Source organism: Poecilia mexicana, unplaced genomic scaffold, assembly GCF_051168715.1.
Source record: "Poecilia mexicana isolate PSO_F unplaced genomic scaffold, ASM5116871v1 scaffold_16, whole genome shotgun sequence".
NCBI classification, from domain to species: domain Eukaryota; kingdom Metazoa; phylum Chordata; class Actinopteri; order Cyprinodontiformes; family Poeciliidae; genus Poecilia; species Poecilia mexicana.
In genome coordinates this window covers 15283057-15306468 of record NW_028263385.1, presented here as the reverse complement: position 1 = coordinate 15306468, position 23412 = coordinate 15283057, and the positions used below count along the sequence as shown (strand labels likewise).

Sequence of the window (23412 nt, the reverse complement as noted above, 5' to 3'; positions counted from 1 at the left end):
AGAGTTACGCTAATAAGTGCAGATCACACTGTCAACACGGCAAAGATGTTGAGATTTCATCTTTTGCGGTAACGTTTATTTGGGGAGGTTACACAATAATAAAGTAGAAGTTTTTATATTTTCCTAACTTGAAGTAATTAAAAACACATACTACATCAACGTAAGTTCAAAAGTTGTTTGAAGTCGTAGCTTAGACCTGTCAACACAGATTTGTAACCAGACCAGGTGAGCCTGGATGGACCTGTTGCGTTTTTCTCCTAGAGGAAGAACTCCATGTTGTCCGCAAATCAGAAACAATGCTTCCCCCTACTGGCCGTACTGGTTCCCACGCTGCACGCTCTTGAATTTAATTCTTTGGTCTGTGTCCGTAAAACCTTTCGTGACTATGAATCATTTTGGTGTTACCTAATGTGATCGTGCCTTTGTAGAATGTGCCTTTCTGATACTTTGACAGTCTGTTCAAACAATTGTCCTCACTACCAGTCCTACTGGCTCTCCCCGCCTCATTCAGTGCTGCAAAGCGGAACCACAGAGCTGTCTCACCAAATCTCTCTCTCGTCTGCTGGAGGTTTCAGGTGTCTTGATGAGTTTCCTGCTACTGTGCAAAACAAGCAGATTAAATTTGAACCCAGTGGCCCTTTTATCTGCTCCAACAGCTTCTGGCGCGTTCGTGTGATCAAGGGGAGGCTTGTCCTCGCACGCAGCCTGGAAAGGCTTTTTCTCTTGGATACAACTTTTCTTTTCCATGACATGTAAACAAAAGTGTGTCACACTAAACCCGTTTTGTTTACAGTCGATCACCATAGAAAGATTTTATACAGAAGCGAATAGTTCACCCTTCAGCTAGATCGAGCAAGACATGTCGTGACTTCTGGTTTTTGGGTAGGTGTTGAAAACCGCAAGTTAATTAATTAGGAAAATGAATTAATGGGAAAACAAGCTGGGCTCTGTTTTATATTGTACCAGTAGGTTGCCAAAAAAAAAAGACCAAAGCTGGAGTATGACCCTTTTTAAGTAGGAGGGGGTTTTTATGGATGTCTGGTCAATGAGAGTTTAAAAGAAACTGAAGCCGTTACCTCTTGCAGAGGTCAAGTAAAGACTTGTACCATGTGGCGAAAGGAAGAGAAGCACCTGAGACGATATGAGGACTTGTTGGTGCAGGAGGATACCAACAGATATGGGAGAGAAACGGATTAAAAGTGAGTAGCATGGTTTTTGGGTGAATGCAGTGTGCAACGGGAAACCAGTCAAGTTCTTGAAAGGTAGAAGTGATGTGGTAAACAGATACGGCCAGCAGGAGAGTTATGTTATGTAGGTGACAGTGAGCAGACCGGGTTACTTGATTTATATGAGCTGTGTGCTATTCAGCAGGATTCCCAGACTTCTGAAATGACAGGAGGAGGAAACACTGGAAACGTCGATGCTAATGAAGAAGCTTTCGGCTTTGGAAAGGGTTTACTTTGAACCTAGGAGGAGAACCTGACTTTTTACCCCCGTTTTAAATGGGGAAGCTTAGGAGGATTCAAACACTTAATCCTAATCAAACACCGAGGAGGAGGAGGAGGAGTGAGTGGGAGAGAAGAAGGATGGTAAGGTAGAGTTGAATGTCATTTGCATAGCAGTGAAAAATTATATTTAACTCACAGACTATGTGGAAGGAGACTCAGATAGAACCAAATATTTACATTCATTTGGACTGAAATGTCCCTTTTTTGAGTAAATTGGGAGATGCTAAAAATTATTTCTCTTCTTTATTCATATTCAGAATAAAGGATATTGGGAATGTAAACTGAAACCACTGTATGTTCAAACACTTTGATTTCTAAACTTATGTCATTTCAAAACTTGCAATCAAACTGGAGGCACACCTGTGGATGAAGCTCAAACATTGTGATTTTCCCAACGAAAAATCAAAAATATACCCGGGAGAGGATTGTAAACTTCCATAAGACTGGTTCATCCTAAGGTACAATTTCATCTGATCATACAAGTTTATGGAAGTACAAACAGTATGGGAATGTCAAGGCATTATACCATCCAGGGTATTAAGATATTTGTGGTAACAAAATGCATCAATCCTTTAAGAGAAGCAATACAAAGGTGCTGGCTGAAGCAAAGGGCTGTGTTGCAGTTTTCAGTCTTTTATTGTTTTTTTCTCATAACAACATGGAAGCAATTTTAAAATTCTGAATGCCACAATCTAAAGCCATTCGAGAGCTGTGCTGGCATACAACTACAGGTAATCCATTCAAAACAGAAGAACACGTGTGGACAGATTCATGAGGATCCGAGAGAAACACGGGAAACAGAAATATACATCAAAGAAAGAGACAAAATACAGCAAATTGGGAAAATAAAAAAAATAAAAAATCTATGCCACTGGTCAAAAACTAGAGTTCTGGACGGACGGTGACCTGCGCATTTTAGATGTCCCTCTACTTCAGCACACATGGCTAATATTAGCAGTGAGTAGCACATAAGAAAAGGGACAAACCTAAAAGTTGCAGGACTCTGGTCATTAAGGACAGCAGTTTGAGAGCCCTGATGTAGACTGACAAGATGTTAAAGGACCACACTTGACACAGAGCTATAGAGTTATTACAAGACTCACAAAATATTGTAATGAAACAAAATTTAGAAAAAAAAAAATAGTTCAGGGAGACAAAAATATCAGAAAAGTAAATCTAAAAGAAGAAAAAAGTATGTGTAAAGAAAGACACCTAAAATTAATTAAAAAAATGAAGAGAGCTGAAGTTGCACCACAAAGCGACCACACCAGATATAAAACCTTCGAAACCAGAACAACACGCTATTCAAAGTGAGAGATGTGCAATACGTCCGTACAATAAACACGTAATCCGCTCCGATCTGTACACACATTTTTATTGGAGTAGTATCTCTTTCAGCGGAAGGAGACGGGGTTCACGAAGGATATCAAAGTCAAAGCCAGAGCTCACATGCATCCATCTTACACCCATATTGATCATTAAAGTACAGTCTGAGCCAGTCAGTTTGAAAATAGAATTAAAATATTGCAGGAAAAAAAACCACATCATTAGATTATTTATGTAATCATATAAGTAATTTAATACAGAGAAAACAAATATATTTTAGTTGATGAAAGTTAAAAAAAAAAAAAAACTGAAGTCTTTAGCTGGTTAAGCCCCTCGTTATTACACTTTAAATATGTAGTCATTATTATGTATGTGCAAATGACTCATAGTTCCAAGCTGAACAATCAACAAGTTTGTGAAAAATCAAAAATCCAAAATATTTTCATATGTTTAAAAGTCAAGCGGTATAAAGAGAGCGTCACTCATTCAGAGCTTCCTTCACTTTTGATTTCTGTGGAAATCTGAAAACACGAAGGCAGCCGTGAGCATCATTATGCAGCTTCACAAGTTCTTTCGAAATGCAAGAATGGAGAGAGAAACGGGCGGTTTTTCGGATACTGTCACGTGTGCTTCCGGCTGAGGCAAGTGTCCTAATATTCACACTCCTCTAATCCTGGTGAATTCACATGAACATTTCTTAAGCTGCGTAAAAAAACGAAGGTAGAAAATTAGACATACAGCATATCAGGTGTCTTCACAAGGCGACAGTCAAATATCTGCATAAGGAGGCTAAGTTACACTTGCATGCAACTTTTGCTGTCCCTTGAGTCTGGGACGAAAGAACGGAGAGCAAGCTGTGTTTATCTGTGTGAGAGTTTTAAAGTGTGATAAAGGGGTTTGACTCACCCTGTTAACAGATTTCTGCATAGTCTAACACCACTTCAACCACGATGTCCATTAGATATAGTTTTCCGTTTATGAAACAAGAAGCAAACGAGATAAATTGTTTTTTTGTTTGTTTTTTTTAAGTGTAAAGGTAAGAGAACATCAGATATTTATTGTCTACCTCAAAAATTGCACTGAAATACCATTTCCCATATATTTGCAGGGATGGAAGTTACGAGGTAAGTTAACGCATATCATGAAGGGTATGAATGTCATCAAGTTTGCTGCTTTATTGATTTATATAGATTTTTTATTTTTATTGTTTTGCAGGCTAGAATGAGAAGACAATGCTGAAGCTCTATTGTACCATGTACAGGAAACTATTATCTATTCTAAAACCAGCCCTGCTAAAAATAAAAAAGCAGCGTTGAGCAGTTCTTTGAAAATTTCAGTCATGATTCAAGGTGTCAACTTTAGAGCAGGGGCTTCTGACATTCATGCTCATGATGACTGTATGTTAACTCACAGGACACAACCATATTTGACCAGATAGAATAATTCGGGTTTTTTAGCTCTACAGGTTGGACAAACTGGGCTTTAACAACTTGCAGCCAAACACTGTTGACCTACTTGAATTTTTTGACTCGTGTTTCAATGGTTACCCTGCGTGGCGGCGGCTCCTCGATGCTCAGGTTGCCCACGAGGTCTTGCAGCTGCAGCGCTCCTCCGCCTATGAAACAAAAGGCTGGACAAACTGGAGCAGAGCAATCCACGTGCCCCTCCCACAGCACACGCAGGGAGTGGGCATCGTAGAAGGCGACCTGGCCTTTGTCACAGTCCAGACAGACTCCGAGTCGTGGAGGTAGGGGAGCGGTGTGGGAGTGAGGCTTGTTGCTGTAGTTGCTGCTTTGAGAGTGCAATGCTGCCTGGCTGTGGCTCTCGCTCTGGCTGTGAGAGGGAACGTGTCCTTTGGGGAGCAGGATCTTACCCATGCCCACGGTGAGGAAGCAGAAGGGAGGGGAGTCCTGGCCGTCTTCTGCATCACTGTCATGGCCACTGTCTGGATCACAGCTGAGCGAGGGAGGTTGAGCGAGGGAGAAGTAAGGAGAGTTGGGAGACTGATCAAACTTCGCTACAATATCACTTTTTTTTTGTCCTTTTACAATACAGAACAGTGTAGTTATTCTCTTTTTATAATGCGCAAACATACAACAGAAAACACATAAAGCAGAAAACATGGTAACATCACACATACGTTACTATAACTGAGACCTTAGTTTGGTTCTGAGAACTGCTAAAAGTAGATGAGGAAGCAGAGTGTTTTTCTGTCTACTCGTCTACAGTTCCTATACGTTTTAAAGTCAAAATTTTATACTTTTACACACTCAATAACTCACTTTTTCATGGAAGGATGGGTGGACAAAGGAACTTCTATGGATGTCTATGTGCTGCCATCTAGTGGCCAAGACAACTTAAATACATAAATGCTTCATTTTAGTCTGGAGAAGGTGTCTGGTTTGGCATCCACAGGGCAGCAAATGTGACTGAGATTTTATGTGACAGACCAACAGAAAAGTAGAGCATATTTGTGAAACAGAAGAAAATGAATTGTTTTTTTTTTTTTGTTTTTTCAATATTTGTGAATGAAGTTTAATTTACTCTCAACCAATTACGATCAGAGTTGATCGGCTTACAAAAAAAAAAAAGAGTCCAATTGTGTCTACATCCTGTATACTTCATAAAACACTCTGAGGTGTTCTGTGAAGACCTCAGAGAGTTGTAAGAGAACAATAGTGAACAGACATCATCATGAAGACTAAGGAACACAGCAGACAGGATCTTGGTCAGGGTGAAAAAGATGGATGGAGCTAAAGGACAATGATGACATTATTGTAAAATATTAAGTAAAATGTTGTTATCAGTTACTCAGTACATTAAGTAGTAATTTTACCAAATACTTTTTTTACTCTTCCTTAATAAATTTCTTGCACAGCTACTTTTTAGTTTTACTTGCATAAAAATATATATTGAAGTCGTATTTTTCTTATTTGAGTACAACTTCTGGGTAACCTCTGGATCTGACTGACCTTAACCATTTTAGCAAAGGAGAATGAGCAAAGCTGGAAGTTGCGTAGCCCAAAAAGTGGCTCCAAATCTGTTTTTTTTTTGTTTTGTTTTTTGTCACTCACTGAGGCTAAATACAAATACACACCATAGTTTTTGCAAATTTCAATATGCAAGAAGAGCATTAAAACTGTAGGATTTCCTTCAACTTTAAAATTATGCATTTAATTTGACAGACAGCGATGTGGATATGGTAAAAATGGAACATTTACCGTGGGCTCGCCATGTCCTGAGGGAGATGGAACCACTCTTGTAGTTTAGTCTCCTGCCCAACGCCGACCTGAAAATCAGAGAAGAAAGATAGTCTGACAAAATAAGATCAATTCACACATTTAACCTTTCATGAAATCACACTCGAGACAATCTTTTTCACCTTCACCAAGTAGGACCCAGGCTCCACAGAGCACGCCCAGTAGTGTCTGCCATGAGTGACGGCCAGGTCGGCCACAAGGAGGTCAGAGGTTAAGTGACAAGAGGTGAGAGCGCGGTCGGCGGCTTGGAGAAGGGAGAGGCCAGGCACGCTCCGGGCATAGGTCTGGCCTTTACCTAGCGCCAAACGGTCAGCATGCAAACCCCAACGAGAGTCCAAGGAGAAACTCAAAACTGGACGGACAGGAGAAAAAAAAAAGGTGAACCAGGAAAAAAGGGAAGGTAAAAAGGAAGAGAAAAGTAAGCTAAACAAGTAAGAAATTACAGGACTTCAGACAAACTATGAGAAGTATTAATTACAAGAAACTGGAAAAAAAAAAAAAAGATCAGGAGAAAAGCACATATTTGATTTGGAAAATGAGAAAAACTTTGCTAGAAAACAACAGGAATAAAGCCAACACTGACTCTGTGTATCATGTTTCAAAATATAAAATGAAGGAGTAAATGTTTCCTGAAGTGATGAATATATTAAGAGAAAAAACAATCTCTTAAGCACTAACAGATATTTGAAAGTGCATCAAGACAGACCTGCAGCATGAGAGACAGAAGCAGAGATGTTATGACGGGGATGACACTGGAATGCAGAGCAAAAAAGGAAGCCCTTGTGCAGAAACTAAAAAAAGTAGGAATGGAAGAAATCAAGGGATGGAGAGAAAAGAAAATATCGCGTGTTAGTCAGATAAGTGACGCATGGCAACATTTTTGTGGGAGTCAAAACACATCAGCCTCTAATCCGCACGGTCGTTGCACAAAGTTTAATACAATGTCAACGTTTTTCTAAACTAAGATTTCAGTTTTTATTCATTTTTAAGTAAAAAATAAAATAAAATAAAATAAATGAACGACAGATGCAACTGCAGTTATCAGGATTTAAGTTTGGAACCTGCAAAAATCAGAAACGAAGAAAACCAACAAGCGTCTTAGCAGAAGTTAGTATTGGGGGAAACAAACACCAGATCCCGTCCACACATCTGACCTGGAGCAGGCGGCGTGTGGAGGTAAACCTCTTCGCTGTAGTCTCCAAAGCCAGCCTTGTTGCAGCCCCTCACTCTGAGAACGTACACGCTGTCCATCTGCACCCGGTCCACCACGGCGCTGGTCCCCTTCACTTCATTCAGACGCAGCCACGGCGTCGAAGAGTTCGGGGAGCTGATGCCGCCCCACGTGGCGCCTGCCCGTCGCTGGTACTCGACAGAAAAGTGCCACGCCGGGGCCGAGTCCTGAGGCAGGCGCCAGCACAAAAACAGCTGGTCGTAAGCTAACGTCTTCTGAGTGTCGATGACTGGAGCCAGAGGGGCTGTTGAGAAGAGAAAGGCGACCGAGATCGTGTTGCTCTTTTTCACCTTTTTAATTAGGATTTTAGGTGCAGATGATTTTTTTTTTTTTTTTTTTTTTTTTTTTTTTAAAAGATAGATGAGAGCCCACCTTGGATGAATTGCAAGCCGTCGATGAGCTTGACCTCTTTGGATGCGTCAAGGTGAAAGTGTCTAAAGGAAGTGTCGGCAGCAAGAGAGAAACACTGCAGGTTTTCTATGGCTTTAATCAGCCTTAGGGGACAAAACAGAAAAGAAACAGAAAGAGAGAGCCACATTAACAAACAAATAGCTTCCACTGAGCTCATGCTGCGCCCAAACAAACGCCCGCTACCTGCTGTGTGTTACTCTTGCGGCTTGCACAAAGCAGGGAGCGTCTGTCTCTTTGAGCAGCTCGTGGGTGAATGCCATCAGACCTGCCTGCTCCATCAGCCCCTGCTTCTCAAAGACCTGAACGGACAGAGCCTCCTCCCTTCTGCTCCGGGATCCCTCCAGGGCAATGGCTAGGGTCCCCTGACGCTCGGCGACGGCTGTTCCGAGCTCCCGGATGCAGTGAGTCAGCTGGTGCAGAGCCACGGTGCTGTTAGCCTGCAGAGAAGATTGGGGAAAAGCACCGTGAGTGGACAGGATTAACCGAGATCAGAGAAGCCTCTGCCCGTCGTAGACTGCTTCGTACGTAAGCGCTCCATCTAAAGGAAAACTGGCTGGCATTGTGCTCACTATTTCTAAACACACAGCAACTTCCATGCTTACTGACGTTATTAATAATTTGTATAACTTCCATTTGCATTTTAGCGCCTTCCTCTTCTGCTGTAACATCGTTCAACATGGGAGCAGACAGAGAGAGTTCTCGTCGACGAGTCTCTCTTTAGTTCGGATTCCGATTTTCTATGTGAATTCTGTCCTGAGGAGCCATGGAGGACTCATTTTATTTCTGATTAATGATTTGATCATATATTTTAGATCGTTATCACATAAAAAGATCTAACGAGGGCCCCGTTGTTCAGTTATTTTCTGGCAGAGTGCAACAGATCTCTTTTGTGCATAAAAGTACATGATCTTTTTTTTTTTTTCACATCACTTATTGTCCTGCTTAGTTTGCAAGGTGACAACAATAAACCTCGATCCTTATTAAGTCGTGTTTGTCACAGTTCCAGTTGTCTAAAACGTCTGAGTCACACTACCAATAAATGGGGACAGAATAAAGACCTATGCTGAAAGGGCAGGAAATTAATAAAAACTAAAGCAAATTTAAGGTAGAGACAATTTTGGGAGGTATAAACAATGGCTTAATGTTGAACAGTTGTTGATTTTAACAAAGCAAGAACATTTCTGAAGGAATTTAGCTGGTGAGCTAAAGCGAGACCTCCATCTGTTTGATGGCAGCCTCCAGCTGAGCGATCTGACTCTGAATCGTCTCCTGATTGGCCAGGATGAAGTTGACTTCCTTGCTAATCTTGTCCTGTAAAAACCAAAATAAAACTTGTGACAGTGGCAACAAGATGTTAACACACACACACACACACACAAAAATTACCATAAAAAAGGTTAATACACTCACCTTGAGGGCCTGATATGCTTGTGCTATTGGTAAAACTTTGTGTCCGTGATGGACCCGACGGAGCTTACACAGCTGGCACAGCAACCGCTGGCAGTTACGGCAATACCACTGCAGCCTCTCCTGCTCGTGCTCTGTGCATGTTAAAACCTAGAATCCAAAAATGGGTTTAAAAGCAGATCAGACACGAGAAATGCAGCCACTGGAAACTGGACCGAAAAAAAAAAAAAAAAAAAAAAAAGAAAAACAAGAGACGAACCTTTGGTCTGAAGTTGTTGGTGGGTAGAATGTGTTCGTGCTGAGCTCTAGGAGTCCCCCAGGGATGGTAGAGTTTGAAACATTCATTGCAGAAGTTTGACTTGCAGTCAGCACAGCCTTTAGTGGCCTCCAGAGATTGGGGAGGCTTGCAGAAGCCACACATAATCGCTACGCTGCCCAGACTTATTGTGTGTCTGTACCTAAACACAAACCAATGAGGTCATGACAAAAGCTCACGAAAAAAAATAATAAAAAATCAGCACAATTGGAGAAAGACTGAGCTCATGAGAGAGTGCCCTGCTTTCGTTTCAGTTTGGAAAACCACTATTTTAGCTAGCTGACCTGGATCCATCGACGGCACTCGCCGTGTTAATGCAGTAAAACATGCAGCATCACGGCTTGCGGCTTGATGAGGGGTGAGCAGCTGCAGTCTCCAACGGCTGACCTCCATGACCTTCTCATTCAAACTAACTAAAAGCTGATCACCGTGATTAAATAAAACGGGTGTTAAAAAAACAAAAAACAAAAAAAAAAACACTTTACTTCACAGTTATGCCTAAAAGTTCACATACAGTAGCAGAACTGACAGTTTTAAGGTCTGTTGTCCCACAGAGCAGTGCAGTTTTTAAGCTTTCACTGCAAAGTGCTCTTTGGCTTAGCCTTTGATCAGGACTAAAGGAGCAATTCATTATTTAAGCTCCTTCCAGCAAATGATTTCCAGTCTCATTTATACAGCAGTATTGCCTTAGTTGGTTGCTCGTCGCCCTGCCTTGTTGCTTATGAATGTTGTTTAAGGTTAAAACAACAACCTTTAGTGCTTTTCAAAAATACATATTTTTCTACATTACAACCACAAACGTCTGCATACCTTTTCCCCATAGAAATTCTGAAGAATATTAGTGATCATAAACATCATTATGAAGACCAAGGAAAAGAGCACAAAGGTCAAAGACAAAAGTCTTAAAGCAAAGTTAGATTAGAAAACAACATTCCAATCTCATGGTTCACTGTTCTGTACCTGAAAATAGACCCACTGCACATCTACCAGGACATGCAAAACACGGAGGTGAGTGACACTGCAAAAATTAGATTTTAACTCATGCATGTTTGCAAAAAAAACAAAAAAACATTGCAAATATGCATCACCAGGTGTGACACCCGATAGTGGCAGCGTCATTCTCAACAGGTAAGCTTGTCAGAGGGATAGAAAAAAAATGTAATCGGGGGAAGGTTCACCTTCCAAAAGGTAAACCATCAACATATGACTAGAGTTACAACGGATTGTTTTGCGCAATAATATTTGTGTGTTAGAATCGCCCAGTCAGTCAAAATCTAAATCCAACTGAGAACAAGTTCCACATTTGAAAACATCTGATGTTCACAGAGGTTCTCCATCCAATCTGACTTTGCTAAGTTATTTTTGTAGGAAGAAAATACACACAGTTTCAGTCTCCAACTCTACTGTAATCACAGAAAATGATGCTCCCACCGATATCTACTTAAAAATTGCAAATGATTTGCCTTTCACATTTATTATCCATTGTCTTGCTATCACCAAATCAAACCCCAAAGATGCCTTGAAATGTGCAGCTCCAACTTGATGGAGGTAAAAGAGGGAAGAATTCTTTTTGCAAGGTTCTGTTTTTTTGTAGCTGTTGTGCATGCAAACCTCTCGACGATGCGCTCCAGGGTGAGGTTACGGAAGCAGTCGGTGAGTCCTCTGTCCCCGAGCTCCACGTCCTGCTGACAGGAAGGACAGGGGAACAGCATGGGGGGAGGGGCCGCCTCCCTCCTCCTTCTCCCTGGGTATGTCCCACATACTGGGAGAGGGAAAACAGGTGTACAGGAGATGAAAGAGAAAGACAGACGTCCAGAGAGGAAGCGTGAAAGGGAGACGGTTTATGAGGCTGACAAGTAACAAGCTTGCGGAATTATAGGAATAGATCATTTTCACAGTGGAAATCCTTTACTGCAGTCTCCGTGTTCCTTTCTCTAAAATGAATAAACCATGAGTTGAATAAATAAATATGTGTAATGTTCAGTGGAACAACCACCAAGACATCACAACGCATCATCATCTCTGCATTTTTTTTACATAACGTTTCACTCTAGGTGACATGAGTCAAAATCCTCTACCGCGCAAACACGGACGTTAAGAAATGGTCTCCTGTACCTGTCCTGAAGACCCGCTCCAGGTGGTCAGGGGTCCTGGGTACGGGTCGGCGTGCTTGCCGCGGAGAGCGAGCGCTGGGTGTGGAGGCTGGTGAGACGGGCTCCGCAGGGAGATCCGGGGGAGGATAACCTCTCTGCACCAGCATCTCCGCCGCACACAGCAGACACACGCTGTGCTGGCACGGGAGCAGAATGGGCTGCTTCACCATCTCATCGCACACTGGGCAATGCAACTCCTGCTCCATGGTCTTCATGTTGGACTGGAAAGGCAAAGGAGGGAAAGAGAATAGCATGGGAAAGATTCACTGGGAAAAGGTTCTGGTTTAACAGCGACTGAGTCAAGCCACAAACAAACTGTGGACGACATGTGGAGGATGCAACCACTTACAATAGGAAAGGAGAATGTAATAGGACAGAAGCCCCACAATTCCAGATCTTTCTAAGTATATAAGCATATAATCCTTAGCTATGAATTTATGTCAGATATTTCAAGAGAGGGAGGGACAGACAGACAGATGGAAGGACATGAACAAAAAGCATGTATAAATAAAACAGAACTAAGAAAAACGGCAGGGCGTAAAGAAAGAAAAAAATGGAGAGAAAGAAGAACAAACAGAAAGCAGAGTAAGATGTGAGAAAGGAAGAATAGAATAAAGGAAAATTAAGAATTTTACGTCACGTTTTCCTCGGGCTGGCTCTGGAGCAAAGTAAAAAATTTTGAGAGTTTATGGGAATGACACCATGTAAATTAATCTTCCGGCCGCAAATTGGCTTAAAATCTCTGTTAATTGTTTGGTAATCGAATGTACAGATTGCTTACAAACAGCAAGTATGGGTAATTTAGGTTCTCTGGCACTGCTGTATCCCTTTTTTCTGCTACTGCAGCTACAAAGCGCAGCTTCCCGTTTCTATGACAACGTGCATCATCCCTTCCTTCTCGCTGTGTGCGGCCCAGAGCCTTTTATGCTACTTGCCAACATATTCAGCAAATTATAACCATCAAACACCAACCCAGTAGGGAGCTGGGTTTGGATTTTTCTAAACGTTCTGCCAGTGTTGCCATGTTTCCGACAAATTACCAGCGATTTCACGTTTGGTTTGATACAAAAGCAATAAAATATGTCAAAAAGAGAAATGCCCCACATTCCGTCTGTGCAGTAGCCTTTCGGTCCTTTCAGCTGTTCGAGAGGTAAACTAAAAGTACAGGTTGAAAGGGTATTAAAGCCCTGTGTAATAATATGTAATTAAACTGCACAAGTAGCTACTATCGCTAATGAAATTAGCTTCACACTCACACTGATGCGAACTAGCGCGTCCATGATTGAGGTAAAGGTTTCTAACTCCGCTTCTGCCATGCTGCGTCGAAATAAAGCGTCTCTGCGGTAAAAATCGACCCGTTTTCCAGGAAAAAACACCGACAGGTTGTCCTGGCTACTCCGCCGGTAATGCACGGTCCAGGCCTTTAACGGAGCGTCACCGCTACAATGTTGTGCTGCACACGCCGAGTCCCTCCGTGTGTCTGTGAGGAGGGACTGGCCTGACTAATGGGAGCAGGGGGGGTAAGAAAAAGATATTGGGGGGTTGGAAGCATTAAAGGGCTCTGGCTTCAACTATCATTTAGCAGAGGTGGATGCACTAATTCAATAAAATAAGTAAGTCGAGGTAATAAAGAGAAATCTGAATAATAAAATTATTTATTAAAAATAATTATTAAAATAATTGTTGTTGTTTTTTCCAATAATCAATGTCGTTAAATGTACCCATAGAAGTTCAAATTGCAGTTTCAAATAATCTGTGTCAAACTGCAATATAATCATACAATTCAGTAAAGAACATTAAAATGTTCAATTTTTTTTATATGAAATTAATTTTTTCTCCAAGGTGACAAGGGAAAACAAATGTAAATATACAGGACTTATTGTTCATAATGAGAGGAAGAAAAACAGCTATAAAGACTTGCTGGTAAATGAATTTGTTCCCATGTTATGGATGATGCGCTGCAGATCATTTCAAACAGCTGAAATATTTTGTTCCTTCCAGGTAACTTAGGCAATTAAAGGGCAAATGTTTTCACATTCTCAAGGATACCTGTGTGTGATGTTATGATTGAGCAACCTCAATCTCAAAATGATTGGTTAATCCCTCTCCAATGGTATCCACAAGCAATTTTTTCCTCATTTGAAAAGAGAGGAACTATGTTATCTTAAATCTCAGAATAATTGAGAAATATTTTAAAGTATTTAACATAATTGCTCAAACTTAGCTATCAAAAATTAGCAATTAAAATAAACATTTTATCCAGTTATGTGTCGTATTGAACTGGATTTGCCAGAAGCCTGTGTACAAAGAACCCCACACAAGACCAAGTTTATTCATTCATTTATTTATATTAGGGTTTTGTTGTTGTTGTTGTTGTTGTTTTTAACAGCAGCTGTTGATTAAACTGAAAGTTACAGCTTTGACATGATTATGTGAGTCGTCTGACCGAGAAATCGATCAGAAGCTCGGTGAAAATGGTCTTATCTGCCCTCTGGCTGCAGTGCGCGCTTCTGACACAAGGGGGTCAGGGGACAGATTTTCACATGGGAACAGAATTTCGCAGAAGACCGGAACGTTTAAATATGTGTTTTAAGTCCGGTCAGTAATACCGAGCGTACACATGAAGTGGTTGTTGTAGCAACTGTTGTTAGCGTCTGCGTAGCAAACACGCGAAAAAATTAAGTTAGCTTCATTTGTAAACGAAGGATATTCTAATCAGAACTTAATGTTTCCGCGATGTAAACCAAATATAGCTATTGTTTCTGGAACAACAAGAGTTTAAACTAATGATTTACTTACTTATTAAATGTTAGCTACTAATTTTAGCAATGTGCTAATGTAGCTTTGCGGCATTCCACAGTGTTTAATAACTGAAGCTTTGGCTGTTGGGCACTAGTAAGTGTTTACTGCTTCGCTGTTGTCCATCTTTACTCGGTACAACTTGAAGCCAACAGTGCTAGTATGTCGGCTGTCAGCAGTCTTGTCCCTGCTCGGTTTCTCACCCTCATAGCTCACCTTGTCATCGTTATCACCATCTTTTGGTCAAGGGTTAGTAACAAACCTTTTTGTTATTGTTGTTTTTATTTATTTACTATATATTATGTATATCTTACCAGTAAAACGAAACAAAACTGCTAAATACGTTTTTAAAAATATAAATTACTACTATCTAGTATTACTTAATTACCCTTTGGCATTGACAACGTAATTTTGTAATTAAAAATCTGTGTATGCTTTTCTGTTATGTTGTTGCTTTAATAGAAATGTTTAGTTAGCTTTTAGACAAGGCAAGTTTATTACTAAAGCACAATTCAGCAATTTGTCAATTCAACATACTTTTATTTTAATGTTTTCCTTGCAGGAAAATAACGTGAAAGCTTGTTTACCTTTGGATTTTACCCAAGAGCAGTATGACACTGAGGACAAAAAGTAAGTAAAAGTTAAACAAACAAATTTTACACAATTAAATACACATCTTTTAATATACTCCTCTTTTTTTAGGTTGGTGGTGGGGCTAGGAGTCACCCTCGGTCTGTTTGCAATAGAGCTGACTGGTTTCTTTTCAGGAGTGTCCATGTTTAACTCCAGCCAAAGCCTTCTTTGTATCCTTTACTCTGATAGTTGGATCTGCTTTTATCTTCGTTTTAGTCATACAACTCATACTCATAAGTAAATATATTTCTGGATTAAAGTATCTTCTGTTAGTTGCTCTATTTTTTTCAACAACCCTCAACCTGCCACAGCTTGTGATCATTAGTGACCATTTGTTTCTTGTGAACGCCTTTTTTAAATTTCCTGTCCAGTAAAACTCATTGGTTCGATGCCAGTCAAAATGTGGGACTAATCTAGAACCATCAGGGATACAATAAAGTAAAGCATCTCCTTAGAAATGAAGCAAAACAAATACAGCATTAAACATTTTTCAAAGTCATTTTATTAACAGGTTAAGATCCATGACTATCATCTTGCTTATGTTTGACATTTTGTCTACAATAGCAACAGGAGTCCATGCCAGTGCCTCAGTGGCTCTACTTTTCTTTCTATTTGAACAGTGGGATTGTGACATCTACTGGTGGATCCTTGCTATTTGCAGGTTAGTGTGTCAGCTGTATGATTGAAGGAGAGTTTTTCCCTGACAAATGTTTCCCCCAAGCACTGGCTGCCCATTGCTGTGCATCTGTGTCCTTGTCCTTCTTTGTGTTTGAGAAGTGGGAATGCTGGACTTATTGGGTGATATTTGCCTGCTGCAGGTTGGTGTGGCTTTGAGTTGTAGTGAACTAATGGTTCAGTTTTGAGTCTAATTTTGAATGAATGCAAGCCCAGTGGTTCTGCAGTGCTCTTGCCTTACATTGATGTCCCTGTCTTTGTTTGCAGTGTCGTACCGGCCTTCGTGGAGATCCTTCTGCTTATAGCAGTTGTTGGACTGAAGAAGAAACCCTTATAGAAAAAAAAAAAATTGCTTGTGACATTGAAAAAGTAACATTAGCGTGGTATTAGACAAGTTTCAGTGTAAGAACAGTTGCAGTTGGCAGATGATATATAATTGTTGTAAAGAATAATGGTCTGACAAAAAGGAATTTTACTCATGTTAAAAATCACTGCTGTTAGCAAACTGTAGTAGATTACATTACAGAAGCTGTTTTTGTACATATTTTGTATATTTTGAATAAAATTGGAAACAACTGCTTTCAGTATACTGTTTATTTATTGTTATTATTATTATTTTTTTGTTTTTATTTATTTTTTTTATAACACTTTAGTATTGAGAGGATTTCCTGGAGATGGGGTGCCTAAGTAGTCTTTGAGATTGACTATCTTGCAGCTTTTAGATGCATCTCGTCCCCAGCGCTACTGAATCAAATGGCTGAATTCCCGCATCAGCTCTGCAGAGGCCTAGTGATGGCCCATTAATGTGATGAAGGTGTGTTGGAGAAGGAAGACATCCATGGCCTAAAACTTTGATAAGTTAGGCTGCTGTCTGATGCATTGAAATTATGTTTCTTGGAGGGAATGCATAATGTCATAACTTTCAACTTTTTATATGTTAATAATCTCTAACTGGATAATTTAATATTTAAATATTTTTGTTCTCAAATCCATAGAATGGTGTATTCATGCACCTTTCTTTTTTTATTTAGGACTTTAAATTGTTCTGTGTAGAAATAAGGCTAACAAAAAAATACCATGTTTTATAATGCATCAAACGTAATGAAAAATCAAGCGTACGTTTTGCAGCGTTGATATACTAAAACCCTTTAACTGCCATGGACCCACTCACTAATGTAAGCTTTGTTTAGAGTGATAGTTAAGAGGTTAAAAAGCAGTTTGACCAAAATCAGTCCTCCGCCCACAGGTCCGTCTTGTTTTGTATTCCGGATTATTTCAGTTCCTAGTGCCGGTTAAATTATCTGGCTTTGCGAGAGTAAATCTTCCCACTCCTCTTTCATCTCAAGGATTTATAATTAACCTGTAGCCATGGGTATGTATTTTAATTTGATATTAATCTACAAAATAGTTTAGCAGATGTGCAGTCTTTCAAAAGTTTGTAACTAGTGAGTGCTGCAACAGTAAAGCTAGCTAATGCTAATATTTTATGCTAACTTAAATGGCTCATAGAACAACCCGCAGTGTTTATTTTAATTAATCAACGTTTCTGCATAAGAAATAAAGTGTGTGTTTGCGCTGTTTTGTGTATACAGAGTTGTGGTAAAAAGATACAGCTTTGTTCAAATGCTAGTTTTGAACAAAGCTGTATCCTTGCTTGAAGCTAGCTGCTACGTCGGAGACGTTTGTGTGCGAACACTGACGTGGCGTAAGAACGAGCAGTAAAATTAAACTTAAGATGTAATGAAACTATATTTGATTTTTATTGTGACGACTGTTTTTTTAAAATGCACTTGGCAAAAGCGTCTGGTCACTGCAGATATTCCCGTCATACGTTACTTATGAACTTTTGTATTTACACTTAAAAAAATAGCTAAAACGATGGAGCTCTGAAAATTTGAGTCTTAAAATATAATTTGGTATGTAGGATTCCTACATATTATAATGCAAAGTAGAAACAAATACAAGATTTTGTTGGCTAACCCTAAATTTTCTGTCCTTTTACACTGAATGCTACTCTTTTATTAATCCTGATTTTGCCTTTACAACAAAATAAAGCAGCAAATGTGTGAACACCTGTTTTTTTGTTGTTGTTTTTTTTCATTGACCGTTATCAGTTAATGTACCCCTGACTGTTTCTTGTTTTAATAGTAATTGTACGTTCATTGTGTTTTTCTTTCGCTCATTACATTTCCTAGTTTGTGGAAGTCGTTTTAATAAAGCTTTAATAAGGTCAATCTCATTTTAATCTGTGCTACATTGCTGTTTGTTTTATCTTTTATGCTTTTTGTCAATAACTGAGGGAGGAGGAAAACCTGCAGTTTTAAATTACTTTTCCCCTTAAAGTGATAAATGCATTCAAATAAATGATCATATACTGTGTTTTAACTGAGACTAATCTATTAATCTATTTCATGAGAACAGCTCTCTGTTTGTAGCTGAATGAAGCATTAATAAATTACCATTGTTTCTTTTCTTTGCATAATTTAATTATACGTTAGTCCATTGAAGTTTATCTACATAATTCCAACAGTGTTTTCACTCTGTAATCATGTTCCCCAGTAATGACTACTGGGGGAAATAATTACATATTTTTTTGTTGATCATAGCAAAAGGTGTATGTATATTTCTACGACTGACGTAGCCAAGTATTTAGTCTTTTTTTTAACAAGAAAAAAATCTGTGTCACTTTTTTTGTGGCTATTTCTCTGTACCTTCCACCAAAGATCACTGAGAAATTAAATGTAGGACGCGCACAATGAAAGGTGTTGCAGTCAACAGGTGTTCTTCATCCTCTGAGATACGACACACAATAATATCAGAACCCAAGTTCCACATTTTGGCTCATCCCCTTCTACACTTAACACATTTTATGCATAAGGTTTGAATTTGAGTTCTATTATTTCCTAATCCGTTGTGTGTCGTTCATAGCGGTGAACACAGGCACTTCCCTGGTGCTCTCCAGTCTGCTCTCAGTGCTGGTTTTTGCCGGGATGCAGATGTTCAGTAAACAGCTGGGATCCACAGAGTGGCTCACCATCCTCGGAGGGTTCCTGGGCTCTGTCCTTTTCATCTGCTCCCTCACTGTATCCTTAGGATGAAAGCACGTTTGAAATGCACCTTTTTGTGAATTTCAGATTTTTACAGTGGTTCTGTAACTTACTTTCTTTTTTTTCTTTTTTTTTGGAGCATATGAATGCACAAATTCCTTGGGGCTGTTGCAACTTAACTTCATTTCCAGGCATTCAACAATCTAGAAAACCTGATGTTTGGGAAAGGATTCCAAGCCAAGATTTTCCCAGAGAGTAAGTGATGAAAGAATTAAAGTTGAACTAGGTTTATGTTTTTTTTTTCCTTCCTAATGTGATTTATGGCTTTGATATGTTTAAACTTCATTTGAATAAGAGTTAAGTTCAAACTGTCTTTCTCTGTATTCACAACAAACTATATACAAATTATGTACTTTGATATTTACATCAAAATTCACTTCTCTTTTGTTCTGCTTTCAGTTCTTCTGTGCCTGTTTCTCTCACTGTTTGCCTCTGGTTTAGTGCATCGGGTCTGCGTCACCACCTGGTGAGAGGCTTTCTGCTCAATTGTTTTACTTCTTTATATCATGTTTCTATCAGTTACCACCTAATCTTGTGCCCCTTTTTTTTCCCCTATTTTTAGCTTGATATTCTCCCTGTTTGCCTTGTATTACATCAACAAGATATCTGCCGCCCTCTACCAAGCACCCGTTCCTGTTGTAACACCGGCCAAGTCTGCCAGCAAGAGCAAAAGGAAGAACTAAGAAATCTGAAGAAAGAAGCCAATTAAAATAAATAGATCAGGTGCTGATGTTTACTTTTGCAGGTTTAAATCGGGAAAATAATTCAAGAAATAATTCTCTGTAGGTTCTCTTGGAATTCCCCAGTTTTTCTCACACATATTGAAAGTGCCCCAAGGTCAAACGAAAGGCCCCCGAGAGTAAAACTTAAAGCGGCTCTCTCTACATTCCATTCATCTGCTTTTTCCAGGTGCTGGCGGCTATGAAGAGATTAACACAACCCGTCAGGTTTTCTGTTCACTTCTCAGCACCTCCAGCTGCTGTTTTGTCATATTTTGTAATTAAACATTGTGAAAAATGACGAAAGTGTTGTTCTTCTGTCACAGGGTGTGTGGTGTATGGGTAGGGCTGGGTGGGACGTTCAGAGGGTGTGTAGCAGGAGTCGGGTCTTAATCTTTAGACGTTACTGCATGCGTGGCCACTCTGCACATGTTTCCTGCCCTTCCCACTGTCGGAGATCCTCTGCCTTTGAATACTTTCTTGTTCAACCATTTTGGTCAGTTTGGAATGTGTTGGTCGAGTCAGCAGGGTTGATACAGGAATGTGAGGTTTCTCCATAACAAAATGAAAAACACCAGCTTTTTAGTTTGAAATATTAAGAACCGAGGACTTGATTTTATCGTATTGAATCAGAATGAAGGTGAAAAGCATAAAAGCATGCCACACGTCTCAAATTTTAACTTGGAGGTAAATTGTAAAAGCAGCTGTGTGTTGGTCTATCACATAAAAACCAAATAAAGGACACAGGATTATGGTCCAATCTTTCAAGAAGGTCAAAGGGGAAATTATAGTTCAGTGCAGGTAACAGAGTACAAGTTGTTTCCCTTCAGGCATGATAAACACATTTCTGTGGGTTTCTCTATTGTTGAAAATGTTCCAGAGGTTTTCATAAAGAGAGAAAATCTTCTTTTCTGTGTAACATAGTACATTAAAATGTCAGTTACTTTAAAGATTTCATTCCTGCTGTCGCATTTGGGTGGAAAAAACACGGAACGGGGATGGTGCTTCCTGCAATTTTTCCATTCTCTGCCTCCGGTATCCCCTCCCTCGCCCTCATCATGTTAGGCGTTTCCTGGATGACTGTACCTCCCTGTATAAACTATCACAAACCTCAAGCACTCTGCACTGCAACTTTTCTGCTCCATCCCGATCTGGTAAGGCTTTTACGATTATTTAAACATAAAAATGTCGGTACCTTTATCTTCCAGTAGTTTCAGACTTTTATGTAGAGCCTTACAGTAATAATAGTCTCAGTTTATAGTGCTTTTGTTGTTTGTCTAGTTTTCACCTTTAATTTTCTATTAAATAATCTTGAATAAACAAAACGAAGAAGGGGAACGGATGGAAGAAAGTTTAACTTTATGTGCCAGAAATGATGTCGGCTCAGAAGAATTTGGTTTGAGTGCCAGTTGAACCAACACCCACATCCTCACTGAAGCGTGTTGGTTTTAGGGAAAGCACTAAGAGCTGATTGCAACCTCGCTTTCATAGCCAAATTAAATATAGATGCTCACTCTGCTTTAAAGACATGCTAGATAAAGTTTAAAGTTCCTATAATGGGTTTGATTAATGTGTTTTCAAGCTTTAAATGAACTCTTTGACACAGAACTGCAGATAAGTTCAGAAAGCTGAAATTTGACTCCCCTCGTTTCCCCCCCCCCCCTCCTTTCAGATCTCTGTGCTGCAGCCATGACCGAGCTGGAGAAATCCATGGAGTCCCTGATCACGGTGTTTCACCGTTACGCCAAGGAAGGTGGCAATAAAACGACCCTGAGCAAGAAGGAGCTGAAAAAGCTGATTGAGAAAGAGTTGCCCAACTTCTTAACAGTAAGGCTCTTTTGTCTCTCACGAGGGCGAAGACCTGTCAACATGATGAATCAGTGGATGCATGTAACTTCTTGCTTTTCTGCTCGACTCTGTTTCAGACCCAGAAAAACCCCGACACGGTGTCGAGCATCATCAAGGATCTGGACCAGAACAAGGACGATGAGCTGGACTTTGAGGAATTTGTTCCCTTCGTCGCTGGACTGACAATCGCCTGTGAAAAGCATTACGCTTTGCACCACGAAAACAAGGGCAAGAAGTGAAGGGCTGGCAAAAGACCAATGAATTGTTTAAGATTAAGAGTATTTTTCTGAGTTGTATGACACATTAAAAAGTAACCTTTGAAAATATTCACTGTTTGCTTGATTACTCTATTTACTTGGTTGTTTTTTTTTTGCCTGCATCTTGCTGTAACTTTATGCAATGACACATGCTATCGTTTTAGGATGGAGAAGTTCTCCCAGTACTGAAAAATACTTTTGAAAGAACTTGGAGCTTTGACAAGTTCACATCTGATACTCATCTTACACATAAATCCTTCTTCAATCTTTAGCTGAGGCAGCTCTTTATTAAGCTGCAGAAATTTACTTATTGACGGCTCAATAGGCTTAAGTTCTAGTAGACCAATAAAAACCTTGCGTGTTCGAGTTTTAACAGCAAACATATAAACCATGGAGCTTTTTCTGTGTGTTGTGTCAGAACACAGCAAGATGGAAGATGGGTATGTAAATCCAGAACATGTTATCAGAACACTGAGAAAGAAAGATTTTAATTTTCTTTAACGTAGAAAATACTGAGTCAGTCTCTGCTTTGTTTTCTCAAACCTCCGGTTGATTGCAGCAGATTGCGGTTCGCCATGAGGCAGGTTCTGGTGGAGAGGTTTTTTTTTTGTTTTTCTGACCGATTAAAGGGGATTTGTTTTCTCCACTGTCGCTACGTGCATTCTCACTGATGGGTTGCTGCAAAACACGTGACTCAATGGAGTCGGCCAGCCACTGTTGCTACATGCCTGTCCAGTGGGAGGAATTGGTGCAAAGTCAGTGACGTGATGCAACCTGCTGGGTTCCCTTAGACAGAAAACCTTTTTACTGACTTCAATAATAAACGGAACTTAACTCCATTTTTTAATAACAAGACGACATTTTTTGTGAATTTGCGCTGTATAAATAAACTGAACTGGATTAACCCCGATGGCTAAAAAGAAGAAACTTTCATTCGTTTTAAACTGAAAGAACATTGTTCAGCACACGTCAGCAGTGGCTCTCAAAGGCACTCCTCTGCAGATATTACGTTTCCAAGTATTACAGTGCTGATAGACATGTCAAACCATTCTACAAACAATTGCAAACATTTTCATTCATGTGTTAAAAAATAAAAGACAAAAATGGGCAAAAAGTTTGTATATATTTGATCATATATTTCAAACAGGTCGTCACAGTTGGTTAACTTTATTGAAAGTTGGTTTCTCACCTACTCTAAGGCTCTATAGATCCCTGCATTCATTCATAGATTTGATGATCACATTAAAACAAAACGGCTTAACTAGCATTGGCATTTCTAAAAGTATTATACCGTACATCTTCTTTTTGTAAATCCACTACAGCGTTAGGATAAAATGCAAAAAATACATGATTAGTTTGTTTTGCATTATTTTTCAATCATTTTCATTAATCATATTGCCATTTTTAGTTTTGTTGTTGAAAAGGGAAGCCAACGCTTCTGTTGCTATTGAATTAACAGTTCATCCTCACTGACCAAGTTGCACCATGGTGAAGGTTATTAAGAGAATAATATCTTTAGCTTCTGGCTCGTTATATTCTCTTGTGCTCCCGGATTCAATGATGCCATGCGTGGAAACAAAAGCCACGCAGACTTAACAATCAGAGCTCCACGTCATACATTTTCAGAGTTTAACATTTAAAAGTGTAAAAATTACACTGACAACACAGACACTTCAAATACTCTAAAACAGACATTCATTTACATGAGACAAATAGCAAAGAAGAAGAAAGAAAGACAGGAAAGAGGCAAAAAAAACGTGTT

The 23412-nt window shown here is 39.6% G+C and overlaps 4 protein-coding genes across 5 annotated transcripts; 3 read left to right on the top strand and 1 right to left on the bottom strand.

The window, feature by feature from the left end:
• Positions 1-2123: 2123 nt before the first annotated feature.
• Positions 2124-11990, bottom strand: trim46a (tripartite motif containing 46a). The gene is made up of 10 exons (XM_088014035.1): positions 11575-11990; positions 11071-11221; positions 9403-9601; positions 8952-9293; positions 7920-8173; positions 7698-7819; positions 7249-7569; positions 6217-6446; positions 6056-6123; positions 2124-4790 (listed from the first exon to the last, which is right to left on the bottom strand). The coding sequence occupies exons 1-10, from the start codon at positions 11864-11866 to the stop codon at positions 4346-4348; spliced, it is 2424 nt and encodes an 807-aa protein (XP_087870161.1). The 5' UTR covers positions 11867-11990; the 3' UTR covers positions 2124-4345.
• A 2225-nt stretch (positions 11991-14215) lies between these two features.
• tmem107 (transmembrane protein 107) lies at positions 14216-16298 on the top strand. Of its 2 annotated transcripts, none has more exons than XM_014995184.2 (5): positions 14216-14660; positions 14974-15041; positions 15114-15214; positions 15766-15862; positions 15987-16298. In XM_014995184.2, exons 1-5 carry the CDS (start codon positions 14574-14576, stop codon positions 16054-16056), a joined length of 423 nt encoding a protein of 140 aa, XP_014850670.1. In that variant the 5' UTR covers positions 14216-14573; the 3' UTR covers positions 16057-16298. The 2 variants fall into 2 exon arrangements, with proteins under 2 accessions (XP_014850670.1, XP_014850671.1); XM_014995185.2 differs by lacking the exon at positions 15766-15862 and adding an exon at positions 15609-15705.
• A 648-nt stretch (positions 16299-16946) lies between these two features.
• krtcap2 (keratinocyte associated protein 2) lies at positions 16947-19851 on the top strand. The gene is made up of 5 exons (XM_014995186.2): positions 16947-17091; positions 18648-18802; positions 18958-19021; positions 19226-19292; positions 19389-19851. The coding sequence occupies exons 1-5, from the start codon at positions 17088-17090 to the stop codon at positions 19507-19509; spliced, it is 411 nt and encodes a 136-aa protein (XP_014850672.1). The 5' UTR covers positions 16947-17087; the 3' UTR covers positions 19510-19851.
• A 727-nt stretch (positions 19852-20578) lies between these two features.
• On the top strand, positions 20579-21719 carry s100a10b (S100 calcium binding protein A10b). Its single transcript, XM_014995182.2, has 3 exons — positions 20579-20699; positions 21218-21372; positions 21471-21719. The coding sequence occupies exons 2-3, from the start codon at positions 21235-21237 to the stop codon at positions 21630-21632; spliced, it is 300 nt and encodes a 99-aa protein (XP_014850668.1). The 5' UTR covers positions 20579-20699; positions 21218-21234; the 3' UTR covers positions 21633-21719.
• Positions 21720-23412: the final 1693 nt, after the last annotated feature.